Here is a 22,198-nt window from a genome sequence, read left to right as displayed (position 1 = left end):
CCTGAGACCCCCGGAGCAACGCGATGTGATCGCGTTGCTCCGAGCGTCTCTTACCTCCTCCTCCCTGCAGCAGGCCGGGATCCGGGTCCTGCAGGGAGGTGGCTTCACAGCGCCTGCTCAGAGCAGGCGCCGGGAAGCCTGGAGCTGTGTGCACGTCAGATCGCCGATCTGACACAGTGCACAGCAAAGTGTCAGATCAGCGATCTTACACTATAACATGATGTCCCCCCGGGGCAATGTTATAGTGTAAAAAAAAAATATTCACATGTGTAAAAAAATTCAAAAAATTAAAAAAAAATATATATATATATTGTTCCTATAAATACATTTCTTTATCTAAATGAAAAAAAACAATAAAAGTACACATATTTAGTATCGCTGCGTCCGTAATGACCCGACCTATAAAACTGTCCCACTAGTTAACCCCTTCAGTGAACACCGTAAAAAAAAAAAAAAAACGAGGCAAAAAACAACGCTTTATTATCATACCGTCAAACAAAAAGTGGAATAACACGCGATCAAAAAGACGGATATAAATAACCATGGTACCGCTGAAAATGTCATTTTGTCCCACAAAAAACAAGCCACCATACAGCATCATCAAAGAAAAAATAAAAAAGTTATAGTCCTCAGAATAAAGCGATGCAAAAATAATTATTTTTTCTATAAAATAGTTTTTATTGTATAAAAGCGCCAAAACATAAAAAAATGATAGAAATGAGGTATCGCTGTAATCGTACTGCCCCGAAGAATAAAACTGCTTTATCCATTTTACCAAACGTGGAACGGTATAAACGCCTCCCCCAAAAGAAATTCATGAAAAGCTGGTTTATGGTCATTCTGCCTCACAAAAATTGAAATAAAAAGCGATAAAAAAAAGTCACGTGCCCAAAAATGTTATCAATAAAAACGTCAACTCGTCCCGCAAAAAACAAGACCTCACATGACTCTGTGGACCAAAATATGGAAAAATTATAGCTCTCAAAATGTGGTAACGCAAAAAATATTTTTTGCAATAAAAAACGTCTTTCAGTGTGTGACGGCTGCTAATCACAAAAATCCACTAAAAAAACCCGCTATAAAAGTAAATCAAACCCCCCTTCATCACCCCCTTAGTTAGCGAAAAATAAAAAAATTTAAAAAATGTATTTATTTCCATTTTCCCATTAGGGTTAGGGTTAAGGCTAGGGTTGGGGCTAGGGCAAGGGTTAGGGCTAGGGTTAGGGTCGGGGCTAGGGTTAAGGCTACAGTTAGGGTTGGGGCTAAAGTTAGGGTTGGCGTTTGGATTACATTTACGATTGGGAATAGGGTTGGGATTAGAAGTGTGTTAGGGTTAGGGGTGTGGTTAGGGATACCATTGGGATTAGGGTTAGGGATGTGTTTGGATTAGGGTTTCAGTTATAATTGGGAAGTTTCCACTGTTTAGGCACATCAGGGGCTCTCCAAACGCGACATGGCGTCCGATCTCAATTCCAGCCAATTCTGCGTTGAAAAAGTAAAACAGTGCTCCTTCCCTTCCGAGCTCTCCCGTGCGCCCAAACAGGGGTCTACACCAACATATGGGGTATCAGCGTACTCAGGACACATTGGACATCAACTTTTGGGGTCCAATTTCTCCTGTTACCCTTGGGAAAATACGAAACTGGGGGCTAAAAAATAATTTTTGTGGAATAAAAAAGATTTTTTATTTTAACAGCTCTGCGCTATAAACTGTAGTGAAACACTTGGGGGTTCAAAGTTCTCACAACACATCTAGATAAGTTCCTTGGTGGGGTCTAGTTTCCAATATGGGGTCACTTGTGGGGGGTTTCTACTGTTTAGGTACAGTAGGGGCTCTGCAAACGCAATGTGACGCCTGCAGACCAATCCAGCTAAGTCTGCATTCCAAATGACGCTCCTTCCCTTCCGAGCTCTGCCATGCGCTCAAACGGTGGATCCCCCCCCCACATACGGGGTATCAGCGTACTCAGGACAAATTGGACAACAACTTTTGGTGCCTAATTTCAACTGTTACCCTTGGAAAAATACAAAACTGGGGGCTAAAAAAATAATTTTTATGGAAAAAAAAGATTTTTTATTATCACGGCTCTGCGTTATAAACTGTAGTGAAACACTTGGGGGTTCAAAGCTCTCACAACACATCTAGATTAGTTCCTTAGGGGGTCTACTTTCCAAAATGGTGTCACTTGAGGGGGGTTTCAATGTTTAGGCACACCAGTGGCTCTCGAAATGCAACATGGCGTCCCATCTCAATTCCTGTCAATTTTGCATTGAAAAGTCAAACGGCGCTCCTTCCCTTCCGAGCTCTCCCATGCGCCCAAACAGTGGTTTACACCCACATATGGGGTATCAGCATGCTCAGGACAAATTGTACAACAACTTTTGTAGTCCAGTTTCTTCTCTTACCCTTGGGAAAATAAAAAATTGGGGGCGAAAATATCATTTTTGTGAAAAAATATGATTTTTTATTTTTATGGCTTTGCATTATAAACTTCTGTGAATCATTTAATGGGTCAAGGTGCTCACTACACATGTAGGTAAGTTGCTTAGGGGGGTCTACTTTCCAAAATGGTGTCACTTGTGGGGGGTTTCAATGTTTAGGCACATCAGTGGCTCTCCAAACGCAACATAGCGTCCCACCTCAATTCCTGTCAATTTTGCATTGAAAAGTCAAACGGCGCTTCTTCCCTTCCGAGCTCTCCCATGCGCCCAAACAGTGGTTTACCCCCACATATGGGGTATCAGCGTACTCAGGACAAATTGGACAACAACTTTTGGGTCCAATTTCTTCTCTTACCCTTGGGAAAATAAAAAATTGGGGCGAAAGATAATTTTTGTGAAAAAATATGATTTTTTATTTTTACGGCTTTGCATTATAAACTTCTGTGAATCATTTAATGGGTCAAATTGCTCACCACACAGCTAGATAAGTTCCTTAGGGGGTCTACTTTCCAAAATGGTGTCACTTGTGGGGGGGGTTCAATGTTTAGGCACATCAGGGGCTCTCCAAACGCAACATGGCGTTTCATCTCAATTCCAGTCAATTTTGCATTGAAAAGTCAAATGGCGCTCCTTTGCTTCCGAGCTCTGCCATGAGCCCAAACAGTGGTTTACCCCCACATATGGCGTATCGGCGTACTCAGGACAAATTGTACAACTACTTTTGGGGCCCATTTTCTCCTGTTACCCTTGGTAAAATAAAACAAATTGGAGCTGAAGTAAATTTTTTGCGAAAAAAAGTTAAATGTTCATTTTTATTTAAACATTCCAAAAATTCCTGTGAAACACCTGAAGGGTTAATAAACTTCTTGAATGTGGTTTTGAGCACCTTGAGGGGTGCAGTTTTTAGAATGTTGTCACACTTGGTTATTTTCTATCATATAGACCCCTCAAAATGACTTCAAATGAGATGTGGTCCCTAAAAAAAAATGGTGCTGTAAAAATGAGAAATTGCTGGTCAACTTTTAACCCTTATAACTCCCTAACAAAAAAAAAAATTTGGTTCCAAAATTGTGCTGATGTAAAGTAGACATGTGGGAAATGTTACTTATTAAGTATTTTGTGTGACATATCTCTGTGATTTAATTGCATAAAAATTAAAAGTTGGAAAATTGCGAAATTTTCACACTTTTCGCCAAATTTCAGTCTTTTTCTCAAATAAACACAGGTAATATCAAAGAAATGTTACCACTATCATGAAGTACAATATGTCACGAGAAAACAAAGTCAGAATCACTGGGATCCGTTGAAGCGTTCCAGAGTTATAACCTCATAAAGGGACAGTGGTCAGAATTGTAAAAATTGGCCTGGTCATTAACGTGCAAACCACCCTTGGGGGTAAAGGGGTTAAAGTATATTGGAAAAGAGATTGGATTATGGCATTAAATAGACATTTAAGATTAAAATACATTTTAGTTCCTGTCCACCCCTTCAAGGAAATTAACTAGCTTATACAAACAGTAAATTATGCTTTCAAAAGAGTAAACCTAAAAATCTAAAAAGAGTGTGTTTTACCTAAACCAAGAAAACAATATCTAACAAATATACTGGTCTGCTAAGCAACCTGATCTTTATTGCCACATACAACCAACAATGCCATAAAATCTGTGAGATTCATTTCAAGTATTGGTTTTTCCTACTTGTTTATTTTTAATTTAAATATCTTCAAGTCTGTTCTAGTCTGCCATACAGAAGGGTGAAGATTCTAAAATGTAAATCAGCCCTTTACAACCTCCATAAGGACAGAAACAGTCATCAAGTAGGTATGATAATATCAGCAATAATTATAAGCATAAACGCTCCAAAGAAGCCAACACAATAGAGAGTTTTACCATACACAGTCAGTGTTACGTATCGGGTCTCATCTCACTAAACAATCCCTTCATATGAATCTGTTAATAGCATTGTTTTATTTATCTAACAGAAAGTTGTGTATTCCCAGTAACACAGTCAATCTTCATACTGGTGAGATCCACACTGGAGAACATATCACTATGAATATTATAATAAGAGTATCTACATAGTGTCATAGCAACCTTTTAGAAAGGAAGTACAAAGCAACGTGAACTCCTAAGCCACTACAGCTTACAAATGCCCCCCAATTTTACATTATACAGTACATGCTAGCTATCCCTCTAGTTATTTTAGCCACAAGTATATTTAGCCTTTTGAACTCTTCTGCCGCAATATTTTCTCGGTGTCCTTAGCGACACCTTGAGGAATCACTGACTCTATCAGCAGACCACTTGTATCATTTTACGCAGGATTACAAAGATCTTACGCTAAAGTTTTTCTATACATCCATAAGCGCCAATGTCCCTGTTGTTTGCAGCATAGAATCTCTAGTTATTAGACATTTCTAGAGCGGTTTCCGTAGTTTATATAATATTATTACTACTGTACTTCTCTCCTATTTATGTTTTTTTGTTAGATTTTTTTGATTCTCAGCCATTTGGTGCTATTTTTGCATAGTTATCTCTTACCATTATCTACATCTTGCATTTCTGCCTTGTCTGAAGAAGACAAGATAAAGGTGTAACAATTAGAGATTTGTTAAAACATTTTCTTTCCATAAAGTAGTTAACTTTTGGATTAGTTACCCATGAATTGGTTACACAGTCCAGGAAAAAAAGATAATTTATTATCATTTATCTTCATGGCTGCTCTCTTGCCTAGGACATATTTGAACCATTTGCAACTATAACCAGGAAAGTTAGGTCGGTTAAGACTCCCATACACATTATAGTTTCGGCTAGCCGCCATCTAACTGATTCTCCCATACACATGAGCATTCATCATGTTCACTATGAGAAAGCTGCTAACAGACAACTCTGCTGGTGGCTTATCTCATGGAGAACAAAGTAATCAGCAGTCCGAAGTTGAGTATCAGTCTGCTAATGCCCCAATACACATAAAAATGTTGGCAAAACCCATCGATTTCAGCTGGTGCGACCGACATTAGTCTAATGTGTATGTTGGATTTTAAGACCCCATACACATTAGACTAAAGTTGGCTGAACACACCAATATTATCAGGTTTGGCAGACGGTCCAATGTGCTTGCGGGCGCTGGCTGACTGATGGTCAGGAGAGATGTCAATTGTGCATGTCTAATTTTGACCGGGCAATTGCATTTTTCTCCTTGTGATAAGCCACCAGCTGATGTGTCAGCCATTGGTTCTCTCTTAGAGAACATAGGACCTCTCAGTCATGTGAGTGCTCCTGTATATGGCCATGTCAGCTGTGATGGCTGTCGGCAGAAAGATCAGTTAAAGCTTCATTCAGCCGACAGCCATCTGATGTTTATGGCTAGCCTTACATTCCATTTACATGTACTGATATCTGGTAATTTTTTGTCAGATTATTTAATCTGATTGAACTCAGTGGCGTACCACTAATAGCGGCAGTCCACACAGCTGCTATGGGGCCCGAGAGTCGGCGTGCCCTGGTGCCAGCATCAGGCAATCATCACCCAACTTTCATCTGTATCTGTATCCTGAATGAGCATGGTTGTGTTGGGGCTATAATACTGTGTGGAGATTTGTGTGGGGGCCATCATATTGTGTGGAGAGTTGTGTGGGGGCCATCATACTGTCTGAAGGGGTATTGGGGCCATCATACTATATGGAGGGCCATTATATTTTTTGAAGGGTCATTATATTGCATGAAGGACTGGGTGGGGGCCATTATACTGTCTTAAGGGGTATTGGGACCATTATGATATATGGAGGGCCATTATATTTTTTGGAGGGTCATTATATTGCATGAAGGACTGGATGGGGGCCATCATATTGTGTAATTGGGCTGTGTTGAGGCCATCATACTGTGGAGAGTTGTGTGGGGGCCATCATACTGTCAGAAGGGGTATTGGGACCATTGTACTATATGAAGGGCCATTATATTTTTTGGAAGGTCATTATATTATATGAAGGGCTGGGTGGGGGCCATCATATTGTGTAAGGGGGCTGTGTTGAGGCCATCATACTGTGGAGAGTTGTGTGGGGGCCATCATACTGTCTAAAGGGTTATTGGGACCATTATACTATATGGAGGGCCATTATATTTTTTGGACGGTCATCATATTTTGTGGAGAGTTGTGTGGGGGCCATCATACTGTCTGAAGGGGTATTGGGACCACTGCACTATATGGAGGGCTATTATATTTTTTGGAAGGTCATTATATTATAATAAGTGCTGGGTGGGGGCCATCATATTGTGTAAGGGGGCTGTGTTGAGGCCATCATACTATTTGTGAAGTACAGTGCGTGCAGCAATCTGTATGGCGGAGGGGTACTGTAAAGTCATTATACTGAGCACATGGAGGGTAGTGTGGAGGAATTCACTGTAGGGGTATCATACTGTGTTTGGGGGCACTTTTGTTGGCATCATACTTTATGGGGACAATGAAAGGGGTACCTTAGTCAGTGGGAAAACTAAGAGGCTTCAATAGGAGCAAAATTACTCTGTAAGACCTGCAAAGTTGTTAGATATGCTGTTCTGTAACCCTGCAAATATTATTTTGGAGGGGCAAAGGGCTTTCACTTTCACTATGGGCCACATGATTTCTATGTAAGCCCCTGATTGAAATCAACGTCATCTGACAGAAAAATGATCTGACAGGCTTAGAAATCTGTCTGCCAAAATCAATCACTGTAGCAGACAATTCCATTATAATGAATTGAAAGGTTTTATTTTTGGATGATTACAACAGATGATGAAGACGAGACTATGATATTTTATTACTGATCATAAACTTTAGGATTTGCCATTGAAACCTACTCCATCTGCCTGGAGCTTGTATGTTGTGCAGATTTTCATGTTTGTTTCCTTAAATAAGTCTGGTTTCTTTCTACAGACATACAGGTAGATTACTTGATTACCATTCATTTCAAAGCAGATTTGTTACCGTATTTCATTATAATAACAAACTGCATATACGATATTAAATAGATCTCTTGTACACGATGTGGTGTCTCTTCTCTGAAAAACCTTATTTTAAAATAACTGTTTTTGGAATCCAGCTAAAAGGTGAAATAGTTTTTGAGTCCAATGTATTCAGTCTGACCCCCATCCAAATGGACTAACAGTTGCGGGAGGAGGAATACAGAGGAGTTGTCAATTAGACTTGGTGGGCAAAGAGTGAGTTTAAGGTCTGTGCACACTTTGAGTATTTGGTCAGTATTTTACCTCAGTATTTGTAGCCAAAATAAGGAGAGGGACAACCAGAGGAAAAGTATAATAGAAACACGTCACCACCTCTGTATTTATCACCCACTCCTGGTGTTGGCTTACACATACTGAGGTAAAATACTGACCAAATATTGAACGTGTGAACTTGACCTAACATTGTAAAAAGGATTATACAACTATTCTAATATGGATGCCAGCCTAATCGGGTCTAAGAGATTGAAGTAATAATGTACGCAGTTTGCATTGTTAAATCTGCTGACTGATCTGCTTTAATAATGTCAAGTTTTAGGTACAAACTTCTAACCTCATATTAGTTTGCATAACAAATGTCATATTGTACAGATAAAAGATGGCACAACATATGGCAGTGTAATAGACAATTACCTTTTGCAGAGAAAAAGTAATATTGCGGAGCATTTGGGAACCCACTGATTCAAGGGATGTTTGTTTTTCCACAGAATTAAGGTAAACCGACTTGAGTTGCTGCTCTCCAAGTTGTGATGAAGTAATCTTAAGTTGTCTTGTAGCTGCTTCATCTTCTGGTGTATGGTTTTTCTCATCCTTACACTTCACCGGTGCCTCTGACTCCCATGTAAAATAAGCACCTCGAAATTCAACAACGGAACATGGATTTATTTTCTCATTATTCTTAGTATCAATTTCTTCCATCAAGAACAATCTCTGTTATTTAAAATATATTAACATTTTGAAAATGTTGTAAAATAAAGGATAGTTAGCAGAGCATCTACTGTATGTTCATTGTACATGTATAAAGTCCGATTGCATCCTAGTAACAGCACGTCCAATATGAGATATAAAACGCATCATTTCTCTACATCAAAAGGTTCTGTAGTGGAGAGCATTTACAGAGAATATTAGCAGAAAATATGAAAGATGGCGAGATTTTAATGACCTATACAGAACATTGATTTTTCATCCAATATAATGATCACTATATCATAAAATCTGTAGATTCAGAGCAAAATTTGTATTTTCTCTGCACTTTGTGTGTGAAGTGTGCGACTTGTCTACTTACCATTTAACTGATACGTAGACATGTCAAGTGATTAAGGCTGCGCAAACCATAGACAGCATGAATGAAGGACAAGAGACCCTATGACTTATATGCTGCGCAAACCATAGACAGCATGAATCAATGACAAGAGACCTTATGACTTATAGCCATGTTTTACTCTGAAACGCTGTACTACTTCCGAGAATATATGGTTTAAATAGGAGTCGGGAATGGGGAGACCAGTCATGGGCAGGGTCCCTTCCAGCTTCTCCCTGCCCAGATCTGCTTCTTTGCACATTGAGAGAGAGAGAGGCCTGTCTATCAAGTTGAGAAAAGCACCAAAAGCCCCATATGACTGGTCTCTCCATTCCCAAATCATGTCTCCTGTGGATCTTAAAGGGGATGTCAGGTGATTATTGCTACCCGTAGCAAAGGCAGCATGAATCTAGGACAAGCTCCCTTTTTTTTATATATTGGTGGTATCTTTAAGGTTGGGGTCACACGAGTGTTTAAAAAATTGGTCCCATTCTTATCCAGAAGAGAGAGGGGCAAATTTTTTCTCACTTGCCATCCATGTGATGTCCGTTTCCTGTCCGCTTTCAATCCATTTTTTTTACTCAGCAGCTATTAAGTTTTTACAGGACCATTTATAGCTTCCCTTCTTACAGAATTGCAATGCACTGTATCTGTAAAAATCAGATGCCATACTGAATATTTCATATGGTATCCAATTTTTGTCTCGCAACTGTACAGATGTTGGAGTCAAATTGCTGCAAATTTTTCCTCGTTCTTTACTGTTTATTGTAATATTTTTTTAAGTTATTTTAAAATGGGAAAATAATGAAAAGCCATTAAAGGTCAACAAGTGATTATTTAAAGATATAGTATCTACTGATGAGCGAACGTGCTTGAATAAGGTGTTATCCGAGCATACTTGTGTGCTAACCGAGTGTCTTCTGCGTCCTCGAATAATATGTGCGAGTCCCCGCAGCTGCATGTCTCGCAGCTGTTTGGCAGCCACAACACATACAGGGATTGTCTGATTGTCTGTTTGTTAGGCATATTATTCGAGCACACCGAAGACACTCTGCTAGCACAGGAGCATGGTCAGATAACACCTTATCCGAGCACTTCGCTCATCACTAAAAGCATCCATGCATATTGTGTTCAGTTTGCACTTTATTTATTTGCTTTTATCTAGGTCTTCTTACTAATAATTATATTTTATCCCATTTTACTATAATATAGAATGAAAACGTTACATTAGGAATCACCAGGAACTGTCACAATGTAATACCAAAGGAAAAAAGCACATCATCCAACCTGAAATCTAGAGATGGACACTGAAGCTTCGGAGGCGGCTCTTACAGCTATCGGTATCATCTTAAGAGACGAGGTCATTGAATTGAACACAGTAACAACAGTAAAAGCCTGCAATAAACGGATAAAACAAAAGAATGGAGGAAATACATTATGAGAACATGAGCGTTTCATGCATTTAATTGTTAGTAGTCATTCCATTAAAATGTTACTGAAGAATCATAAATCACAGATCTTTGAGACCTTTATTGCATCCAAGAAATAATGGCTGGACAATCTGTCATATTATATTTTAAAACAATCATACTGAGTAATTGTAAAACATACCCAGAATAAAGTCGACCTTAGATTGATCCTGCCCCAACTATGAGCAGCATAAATCAGAGCCAGTACTATGAAATTTCTGAGAAAACATAGTTTGAAAAGGCAGCTAGAGATTATAGAGATTTGTCTAGTTCGATATTGTGCGGATATTATGTAACCCTATGTGTGAGCCGTTTGTCATGCGTCTGTGCTCCGAGCCTCTAGCATAGAAAGAATCAGAACACAGCTGCGGAGGAGGCGAAGAAATTAATTTCTCCATCTCCTCCATTGCCGAGGTCAGCGTATGTTGCACCGCACTCGGATGGTATCCAAGTGATGTGTGATGTGTCACTATCACCTATAGGCTTATATGGGTGTGAGTGAGCCGAGACTCGGCCGAGCGTCGGTGACAATCGCAGCATGCTGTGTTTATTCCCACATGCCGATTCGGCATGAGAAAATAATCGCAGATATGATCTGCCCCATAGATAAGGCCTCTTCCACACGTCCATCTTTGAGCTCCCGTCGAGATACGTCGATTTTTGAGAAAAATAATTTTCTCATAGGCTTGTATTAGCGATGTATCGCGAGGTATGGCCACACGTTTCGTCCGTCGTGCACTGGATCCTGCGGAATTTGACGGCCTGTTGTTTGGAAAAAACGTTCAAAGAAACGTTTTTTGTCTGCAGTGGAAAAACGTGCCAGGACGCCTCCTGCGCCATACGTCGTTCCACAGAATGGGAGCCTATGGATGCAGGATCCTGCAGTCACTGTGAAACACAGGAATCCAGTGACGGATCCTGTTTTTACATTTGAGCATGCCTGGAAGAATTTTCCAACCCGGGGAAAAAAAATCTCTCTCTTTCTACCCCTCTCTCTCTCTCTTGTCCCCGGAATACAAAATCCTACTTCTACACTAGAAAGATTCAGGCGACACATCCGTCAAACTACTGCACACGTTGCGTCAGTTTTCACACTATTAACTAAACATCCGTCGGTACATCTCCTTGACGCATTACAACGGGACACTGCCGACGTAAGTGTGAAACAAGCCTTACACTGGGCCGAGTGCTATGTGATGTTTTCTTGCATAGCACTCGTCCGTATTCTACGCTAGTGTGACCGCGGCCTAACAGTGCATTTACACTGCACAATCATGGGGAAAAGATAAATCTCATGAACACACATTTTCCAAAAATCGTACATTGTAAGCAGGCTGCAAATCACCAGCTGAATATGTAAAAGTGCTCAGGCGTCAGGTGAATGATATGTTAGCTTGCTCAAATAATCATTTTTCTTGGCAGCATAGTAGCACAGAAAGGTCTATTACTGATCATTCTGTGCACATGGGAGATGCGTTATACCTGCCTTAGGGTATGTGTCCACGTTCAGGAAACGCTGCGTTTTTGACGCTGCGTTTTTCCGCAGCTTCAAAAACGCAGCGTCCAGATGTTACAGCATAGTGGAGGGGATTTCATGAAATCCCGACTCCACTATGCGTTAAAAAACGCATGCGTTTTTGCCACGAAAACGCACATGCGGTGCGTTTTTTCAAAACGCAGCATGTTGCTACAATGAGCAAAACACGCAGGAACACCGCAGGTGACCTGCCAGTGACCTCAGGTGCAGTTTTGGTCAGGATTTTACTTGCATAAAATCCTGACCAAAGCCTGAAGCAAGCCTGAACGTGGACACATACCCTTACCGTGCTATTAAATGACCACTCATTGGCAAATATGTAGCCAATTGGCAGTTGTTTAATGCCACAGATCGATCAGTGTACACCCACCTTAACAATGCAAAATTATCAGAAACGAATGTTGCAAGGAGTGCTAATTTCCCAATGATTGTCCACTGTAAACAGGCTGACGATTAATTGGTGAACGAGCAAAACGGTTGTTTGTCGGGTGAAATTACTGATCGTTCTGTGTGCATGGGTGATACAATCTGCCTGTCTAATAAGGCTATTGAGTGACCACCAATAAGGAAATATGAAGCCAGTTGGTGGTCATTTGACACCACAGATCGTTCAATGTCAACCCTCCTATACAGTTTTAGCTCAGGGATCTCCAGATTCCTGAGCCTACAAGACAATAGGGAGGACGTTAATCAAAGGGCATACATGTGTTTGATAGACAATAACTGTATATGACCACAGCACTTTTGGGGATATTCTCCTATAGTGTTGTGATCCAATAATACTTGTATTTCCAGTATTGCTATAATGTGCATCGTAATCCCACTATTTAGCTTTAAGCTGGGGTCATACGATCATATGCTCTCTCATGAGAGACAATCGTTTCTATTATGTTTATTGAGCAGAGTTTCTTCATTTTCTACATTATCTGAGTCCAGGAATGTTGGAAGGCACTCCGAGTGATTATGCAATGTTTCACCAGCACCCATAGGCTTGAATGGGTGTGCGCGATTCGAACAGCGGAGTCACTTGCAGCATGCTGTGATTTTTTTCTATAGACGAATTTGGTCTCTAGGATAAAAAATTGCATATCTGCACTGCCCCAAAGTATAACATTGGACCCAGTACTATCCGATACAACATCGGATAGAACTTGGTCGTGTTATACACTCATGTGAGCGAGCCCTAATACTAAATATAGAGATCCACCAAGATAAAACCAGAAGAGGTTGTGGGAACGTACTGCTATATTAATCTAGTACCTACCTGTGGAGCTGTTAGGTCATATCCAAGAGCCATATGCAATGTAAAAGTGCATACACTAGCAACCACCGTCACTATAGGAGCTATCCCTGTTGTGACACTCTGTATATATCCAGCTTTTTCCAAGAAAGCCCTCTCAGCTCTTCTGATGGCTACAAAATAATAATTAATTATCATCAAATGTTACCCTACAGAAAACAATCTTCTAGAAATTCTGCCGAATTTTCACTTAAAAGAGTTTTCCGCTACTATGATATTGATTGATTATCAATATCAGATCAGTGGGGTTCTGATCAAGTTATCACCTCCGGTGGTGGCCATAGCGACACACCACTACTCCGTCACACTGTATAGTGGCCGCTGCCCGATACTGGAGGTCAGTTTCCACTCATTTCAATGGAGGCTAAACTGCAGCACCCGGAGCAGACATTAAACGGCGTGAAGGAGATGAGGTTGGAGCTGCTAACAGCTGGTGATTATTATGATGGACAACCCCTTTAATTTTTTGACCACTTTCGTAAATATATTTTGTTCTATTTCAATAGCTTTGAACAAACTGTAATGCATGATATCTGTTGTCAGCTGTGATAAGCAATACATGCTATATATTAATTTTAAAAGTAGATTTTTTTCTGCAAAATACTTTATTTCATGTATATCCGGAAAGCCAAGTTACTTATATATATATATATATATATATATATATATATATATATATATATATATATATATATATATATATATATATATATATATATATATATATATATATGGTATCCAGATGCCTGCATTAACATTGATCTATAGATAAAAGTTTCAATAAAAAATAGAACTGGAAAAAAACTTAATTATGGTGTATTAAGCTGACTTTTCCAGAAATCACTGGGATCTACTTCACCCCTATTAATTACATATTTCTAAAATATCCGAATAACATTACGAAAGTGTTTTTTTTCTATAAAACCCTTAAATGTATTAATGCTGTGTGGGGACTAAGCTTGAGTTACATGGTGATAAGTATATGTAGATCAAGGGATGGGTCAGGGAGGGCGTCATAATACAACGGCACCATGCCATACACACCCATAGTGTGACTCATCAATTTGACGTTTACTTGTAGCTTTGAAATTGGTGTCTGAATTTATTACATTCGGCCACTTCCTTAAGCCTCTATGTAGAATTGCAATTTGATAATCAAGCATCTGTTGGATCCTATCAATGGCAAATTAAAGAATGTATGCTAAATTTCAGGATTACTCAAGAAAAAACATGTGATCTGATGATGCATAAAATATTCTGAAGAACACCATATTACAGTTTGCACAGTTTCGGCCTATCAAGCAGAGCCTACCTTGAATATTTCTCATGAATGTTTTCTCCCACGCATACATCTTAATAAATCGAATGCTGGTCAAGATCTCATTCATAACTCGCACTCTTTGATCTGTGATCCCTATGCATTTTTTCCTAAAATATGCTGTGAATTTTGATGCTAGCATCTAAAGACAAAAAAGGATTTTCCATATATTGTAAGGAACAAATGCAAATCAATATAATGTAATGAATAGATTAAAAGTAAGTAAAACAAAAGTTAGAGAATTTCTAGTTTCAATGAAGAACTGGAAATAGTATAGAGGCTTATAGTCACTTAGAAGAGGAATAATCTTACCATTAATGGATAAAACAAGATAAATGCAGCAGAACCCATCAATGCTGTAGGACCCAAAAAGAAGGCAGTGTATAGCAGTCCTACAAGGACGATGACAGGGGTAACAGCCAGCATACAGCCTATGGAGGCGGCTTCATACAGACGATGACCATCGCTGCTACTCATGTTAACTAGCTGGAAGGTAAAACACACCATTATGTAGTCATATACTATTACAATGAATAGCTCCGGACTAGCTAAAGAAAATAAAATATACTTTACATACTTTCATTGAAATCCAAACTTCCCTATTGTAAATCTATAAACTTATTACTTACAGGCAGGCAAACATCTTACCGGCAGGGTAGCATAACCTATGTGTTTCAAATGATTAGGTTCTTAGTAGTGATGAACGAGTATACTCGTTACTCGAGATTTTCCGAGCACGCTCGAGTGATCTCTGAGTATTTTGGAGTGCTCGAAGATTTACTTTATGTCAACGCAGCTGCATGATTTGCGGATGCTAGCCAAGCTGAATACATGTGGGGATTCCCTAACAATCAGGCAACCCCCACATGTATTCAAGCTGTCTAGAAGCCGCAAATCATGCAGCTGCATCGACATAAACTAAATCTCTGAGCACGCTGAAATACTCAGAGACCACCCGAGAAATCTTGAGTAACGAGTAGTGATGAGCGAGTATACTCGTTGCTCGGGTGATCTCCGAGTATTTGTGACTGCTCGGAGATTTAGTTTTCATTGCCGCAGCTGCATGATTTGCGACTGTTCAACAGCTTGATTACATGTGGGGATTCCCTAGCAACCAGGCAACCCCCACATGCACTCAGGCTGGCTAGTAGCAGTAAATCATTGAGCTGTGTCAAGAAAAACTAAATCTCCGAGCAGTCACAAATACTTGGAGACCACCCGAGCATGCTCGGGAAAACCCGAGCAAGGAGTACACGCGCTCATCACTAGTTCTTAGCCATCATATAAAATACTATATGCTTCACAACAGTGTTTAGAACCATTTAATTAAGCCCCAAGCCTTCCCATATGCATGAAGTGAATGTGTCATCAGAAAATGACCTATTAATTCAATCAATTTGGTTTTAATTTTTGTAAAAAAAAAAAAAAAAAATTCAGACTATTAGGCCGGAGTCACACTAGAGAGGAATACGGACGTATGAGAGGCGCAAAAAAAACGCATTGCACACTGACCAATGTTTCTCTATAGGGCAGCTCCTATCTGGCGTATATTTCTCGGCCGTATTTTACGGGCTGAGAAAATTGCAGCATGCTGCGTTTGTCAGCGTATTACGCAAAAAAGCTGCCAATGAAAGTCTATGGGGGTGAGAAAAATACGGATTACACGCGGACCATGCGTGTGACTTGCGAGAAATACACACCGGTGTTCAGTGCAGTGTACAGTAAAATCACACTGACAGAATAGAATAGAATAGATAAAATAAATGTCTACACATACAATAGGTATATATATATCTACTATATAATTGTCTAAGGGTCACTTCCGTCTTTCTGTCTGTCATGAAATTGATGACATGCTGATGGTAAAAATGGACACAAAAGGCAAAAAAAAAAGATTTAAATCGGATGCAGCACAATAATGAAAACTAGTTGGCTTAGTTTTGTGTTGATGAGAATAAAATGAAGTGTGAATACGGCCTAACAATAAGTCGTCCGCTGCCACTGAGTGATAATAATAATAATCTTTATTTATATAGCGCCAACATATTCTGCAGCGCTTTACAGTTAAACAGTTTCAAACACAACAGTCATAAGTAACAACGTTAACAATAATATAATGAATAAAGCAAAATAAAACAACTCTGCTCGTGAGAGCTTACAATCTACAATGAGGTGGGGAGATAAAGTACAGATGTGTATTTACAATTATGTTTACAGTATTTACAGTGATTTATTAGATAGTTCAGTAAATCTAATTGTAAAATGTTGTTTGTCTTTCAGCTACAGAACTAAATTACAGATAAGGCCGGAGTCACACTAGAGAGGAATACGGAAGAGTGCTATGCAATAAAAAATTGCATAGCACTCGGACCAATGTTAATCTATGGGACATCTCCCATCATCCGTTTTTTTCTCATACATATTATATGTGCGAGAGAAATCGCAGCATGCTGCGATTTGCACCATATTACGTCCGAGACTCGCCAATACAAGTGGGTGTCAGCTGTGAGAATCAGCTGACACCCGGCCCGATCAGCCGCACACCACCCGTGTGCGCGGCCGCTCGGCTTTGACATACTCTCCCGTCCATGGTCATACGGGCCCAGCCCACATGGACGGGATAGTTCGTCGGATATCAGAAAGGGGTCATTTACCTTGTGATGTATTACCAATAAAATTCCAAGTGTTCCAAAATTGCAGGGGAAAAAAGGAAATTCTGCAATGGTTTTTGGGGATTTTTACTTAGAATGTTAATCATACAGTAAAAATGACCGGACAATATGATTCTCCAGGTCAGTATAATTATGGACATGCCAAACATGCATCAATAAATTTTACAAATTAAAGAAAAAAATAATTCTGCTTGTGTCGACAAATTCTCAAATGTCTATGTAGACCAAAACATAAAGGGATATGGCTCTTGGAAGGAGGGGGGTAAAAAACGAAGGCTCCAAAATGGAAAATGTCCCAGTTATTAAAGAATGAAATAAGTCTGGGATAGATGTATATGAAAAACACAGTGAGCGCCCTCTACAAAATGGTATCATTTGTGTGATGTAGATGGAAAATGTTGGAAACTGTTTGGGAAAGAGACCAAGGGGCAGAATGTGGTCACTGCTGCTCTTCATATTGCTGATATTTATACATTTACATATGAGGTGACGATTTATGTTCCATTTACAACAGGAAACAAATCAAACTAACATTACAAGAGAGATTGGAAATGGAGATCAAAGAGCGTAACGCCATGGAGAAAACTTGGTAAGTGATTTTATTTTCAGGTAGAAATGATATGAAACCTGTCTGCACGTACTATACATCTGTCTACACTGATAGTTGTCAGGGTGTGCAAGTCATTTCTTAGTTTAGGACGTTAAAGGACACATCAATTAGATGAATTCTATTCATTTGGCTGTTTAGAATGGGCACCAGGAAGAATAGACCATGCATTTTATATGGCTCCTTTAGGCTAGTTTCACATTTGCGGTTGGGAGGGCTGCGGATGACCGCATACAGCGCACGTCCCTCCATACCCAATGTTAAAGATAGGTACGCAGGGCAATGCAGGACGCATACAGAAGTAGGCAGAGCTTCAGGGAGGAAGAAGGGAGGAAGTACACTGCCATTCGCAGCCCTCCCGACCGCAAATGTGAAACCAGCCTTAAAAAGACACAAGGTATAATTAGAGGCATGTATACTTTCTATAGCATACCTCCTGTCTAGGATTTGGGAGCTGTCTCAGGAGGTCGGCACATGTGCAATCTGTACCCTCACAGATATGGCTGAATACAATAGTGGAGATGGGAGCCGTCAGCTTCCTGCACCACCACACGGCCGGTGCCCTCTGGGCTGCATAATCCTATGGCTGCATATACATTAAATGGGAGTGTACTCAGGACTACAGAACAGGAGAAGGACTTGGGGATTCTGATTACAAGTAAGATGAGCAGCAGCATTTAATGTCAAGCAGCAGCTGCAAAAGCAAACAAGATTTCAGGGTGTATGAAAAAAGCTAAAATCCTGCGATCCCAACATATTGTTACCCCTTTATAAATCACTGCTGAGGCCACACCTAGAATATCGGATCCAGGTTTTGGCTCCACATTGGAAAGCATCTCATTTGATAAAAGCTTGGAAAAGTTGGGCTAGTTTAGCTTAGATAAAATGATGTCTCAGAGGGAATCTCATGTATAAATGCATGTGTGGTCGGTACAAAGGACTGGCACGTGACTTGTTCCATACAAGGACCATACTAATGACCAGTGGGCACTGATTACAGATGGAAGAGGGTGATTCCGACAGCTAAACAGGAAAGGGTTCTTTACAGTTAGAGCAGTCAGACTGTGGAATGCCGACCACAAGAGGAAGTAATGACAGACACTTCAAAAAGGGCTGGATGATTTCCTCAATACACATAACATTGCTGGTTATAGTTAGTTTAGTGATAAAATGCACAATAGGTGGTGAAAGGTTGAACCTGATGGCCCAAGGTCTTTTTTTCAACCTATGTAATAAATGGACCTCACATGTAAATGTAATAACGTGCAGGTACTGAGTATGTCACCACGGAACAGGCAGACCAACAGTTGAGGGGTTTAATAACAGGAATTAGGTTCTCCTCGCAGGGAGGAAGCAATGGAAAATAACTAGCAATAAAACAATGCAAGAATACGGGAGTTAAACAATAAAACAGAATTAAGTAGGATTTCTTGAGAAAAGAACACTTATCAGTCTCATGAGGACTTGCTTGGAGGGTCGTCTTCTCCAACGTAGGCGCCGAGAATCAGTGGCACTTGTCGTCCCTCTGTGGTCCGTGAGCAGAGTAGTCTCTGAGAGCCTGCTGCCTGGGGTTTCGGGAGTTAATGTGGTATGCACAGGCTCTGAGTCTTTAACTTTTATAGCACAGCCAGAAAATCAGGGCTCCGCACGGTTGTCTCTGTACCAGGAAAACAAGGGGCTCTGCACTGTTAAGTCTCTGTACCAGGAAAACAGGGGCTCTGCACTGTTAAGTCTCTGTACCAGGAGTCAGGGGCCAGGGTGTAGTAGTCTCTCAACGGGTCTCAAAGCGCCCCCCTAAAGTCACCGCAGAGTCCGCTTTAAGTACTCACTGGATGCAGTCTTTCTGGGCAGTCTCTACAAGATGCAGTCTTTCTGGGCAGTCTCTACAAGATGCAGTCTTTCTTGGCAGTCTCTTTCTCTCTCTCTTCTGGAGCGCAGCTGCACCCGGCTCTGCACGCTGCTCTGCAAGCTGCTCTCTCTCCTGCATGCGTCCCTTTCCCGCTCTCTGGCTGCTTCCCTCCTGTCCCAGTCTACAAGTCTCTCCCCTAGGGAACCTGCGGCACAGCTCAAAGGTTCCGGGCACAGAGCCGAGAAGGTAACCGCCCCCAGACTCTTCTGGTGCTTTTAACTCCTTACATTCCCCCCCTCTTTCTGCTCGCCATTCCACGGGCGAGATCTTCAGGAGCTCCTGTTGGCAATCTTCTAGTCCTTGCACAATCTGCTGCCAGATGAACTCATCCTGATTGTAGCGAACAGGGGGTACACCAGCCGTTGAACGTTCAGAGCGTCTAAAACCAGCAGGGGCGGTGGTGTCAGCTGCTGTGGGAGGAGTCGAGGCTTCCTCCGATACGTTGGTAGAATCTGGCACCAGCCCTGTTCCTGGGTTCACTGGAGGAGATTCGAAGTCTTCCTCATCTTCCACATCTACATTGATCACTGGCGCAGCCGGTGGGGGTGCTGGAGCCAATTGGACTGATTCAGGATCTCGAGACAAACATGGACGCAACATATTCCTGTGCAGCGTGCGGGTGGGAGTCCCTTCTTCCGTTTCGGGCTGGACCTCATAAACGGGACCCCCGTTGCCGAGCAGCCGCTTCACTCGGTACGGCCTTTTCTCCCATCGGTACTCCAGTTTGTTGTGTGGGCGCTTTTCCCTCACTAAGACTCGGTCTCCAGGCCACAGGGCTGTCCCCATTTTAGGAGCTACCTGGGGATGCTCCAATTCTTGTAGCCGGTCCTGCACTAGACGTTGAATTGTCCGCAGCCGACGACGATGTTCTTGAACCCAGGAGTACACCCCCGTCCGTGGGTAGTCTGTTATGATCCTTAGTGGTTGAGGATCACGAATTACTCCAGCTAAGTAACAAACATAGGACAAGCTCTAGGGAGCTGGCAAACTGGACTGACCGCAAATCTGAACCTATCCAAACACACTAGAAGTAGCCGGTGAACGTGCCTAAAAATCCTAGACATCTCGAGCCAGCCTGAGGAACTAACTACCCCTAGAGAGAAAGAAAGACCTCTCTTGCCTCCAGAGAAATAATCCCCAAAGATATAGAAGCCCCCAACAAATAATAACGGTGAGGTAAGAGGAAGGCACATACACAGGGGTGAAAACAGATTCAGCAAATGAGGCCCACTAATATTAGATAGCAGAAAATAGTAAAGGGGTCTGTGCGGTCAGTAAAAAACCCTTACAAAATATCCACACTGAGATTTCAAGAACCCCCGCACCAACTAACGGTGTGGGGGGAGAAACTCAGTCCCCTAGAGCAACCAGCAAGCGAGGAGATCACATCTTAGCAAGCTGGACAAGAAACATGATGAATGCTGATAATCAATAAATGAACGGACAAAAACTTAGCTTGTTTTGGAGAGGCTGGGAGCAAGGTAATCACAAGGAATCTGAAGAGCACTGAATACATTGATAGCAGGCAAGGAACTGAGTATCCAGGTGAGCTAAATAGCAAACCAACCAAGGATAACGAACCAGCTGATGCAGCCAACCTGCAGAAAGACAACACTACACAGTACCGCTTGTGACCACTAGAGGGAGCCTAAAAATAGAGTTCACAACAGTACCCCCCCTTGAGGAGGGGTCACCGAACCCTCATCAAGACCCCCAGGGCAATCAGGATGAGCCGCGTGGAAGGCACGAACCAAATCGGCCGCATGAACATCAGAGGTGACAACCCAGGAATTATCCTCCTGACCATAGCCCTTCCACTTCACCAAATACTGAAGCCTCCGTCTAGAGATACGAGAATCCAAAATCTTCTCCACCACGTACTCCAATTCTCCCTCGACCAGCACCGGAGCAGGAGGCTCAACAGAAGGAACCACAGGTACCACATACCTCCGCAACAAAGACCTATGGAACACATTATGAATGGCAAACGATGCTGGGAGATCCAAACGAAAAGACACCGGGTTAAGGATTTCCAAGATCTTATAAGGACCGATGAAGCGAGGCTTGAATTTAGGAGAGGAGACCTTCATAGGAACATACCGAGAAGACAGCCACACCAAATCCTCAACACGAAGTCGGGGACCCACACCGCGGCGGCGGTTGGCAAAGCGCTGAGCCTTCTCCTGTGACAACCTCAAATTGTCCACCACATGGTTCCAAATCTGCTGCAACCTATCCACCACAGAATCCACCCCAGGACAGTCAGAAGACTCAACCTGACCCGAGGAAAAACGAGGATGGAAACCAGAATTGCAGAAAAAAGGCGAAACCAAAGTAGCAGAACTAGCCCGATTATTAAGGGCAAACTCGGCCAATGGCAAAAAAGTCACCCAATCATCCTGATCAGCAGAAACAAAACATCTCAAATAAGTTTCCAACGTCTGATTAGTTCGCTCGGTTTGGCCATTAGTCTGAGGATGGAAGGCCGACGAAAAAGATAAATCAATGCCCATCTTAGCACAAAAAGTCCGCCAAAACCTGGACACAAACTGGGATCCTCTATCAGACACAACATTTTCAGGAATGCCGTGCAAGCGAACCACATTCTGAAAAAATAGAGGAACCAAATCGGAGGAGGAAGGCAACT

At 41.4% G+C, this 22,198-nt stretch overlaps 1 protein-coding gene across 1 annotated transcript in view; it reads right to left on the bottom strand.

The window, feature by feature from the left end:
• The window catches only part of LOC143816311 (ATP-binding cassette sub-family C member 5-like), a 270,602-nt gene that overhangs the window by 155,039 nt on the left and 93,365 nt on the right, over positions 1 to 22,198 (bottom strand). Inside the window, exons 5-9 of the mRNA XM_077296529.1 lie at positions 14,676 to 14,849; positions 14,358 to 14,505; positions 13,010 to 13,158; positions 10,027 to 10,134; positions 8,073 to 8,369 (exon numbers count right to left, since the gene is read on the bottom strand). Of these exons, the coding sequence (XP_077152644.1) occupies positions 8,073 to 8,369; positions 10,027 to 10,134; positions 13,010 to 13,158; positions 14,358 to 14,505; positions 14,676 to 14,849 (876 nt within the window). The remainder of the gene's footprint in view (positions 1 to 8,072; positions 8,370 to 10,026; positions 10,135 to 13,009; positions 13,159 to 14,357; positions 14,506 to 14,675; positions 14,850 to 22,198) is intronic.

This window comes from Ranitomeya variabilis, chromosome 3 (assembly GCF_051348905.1).
Source record: "Ranitomeya variabilis isolate aRanVar5 chromosome 3, aRanVar5.hap1, whole genome shotgun sequence".
NCBI classification, from domain to species: Eukaryota; Metazoa; Chordata; class Amphibia; order Anura; family Dendrobatidae; genus Ranitomeya; species Ranitomeya variabilis.
Note: the sequence above shows the minus strand (reverse complement) of the source record. Positions and strands in the feature narration are given on the sequence as shown.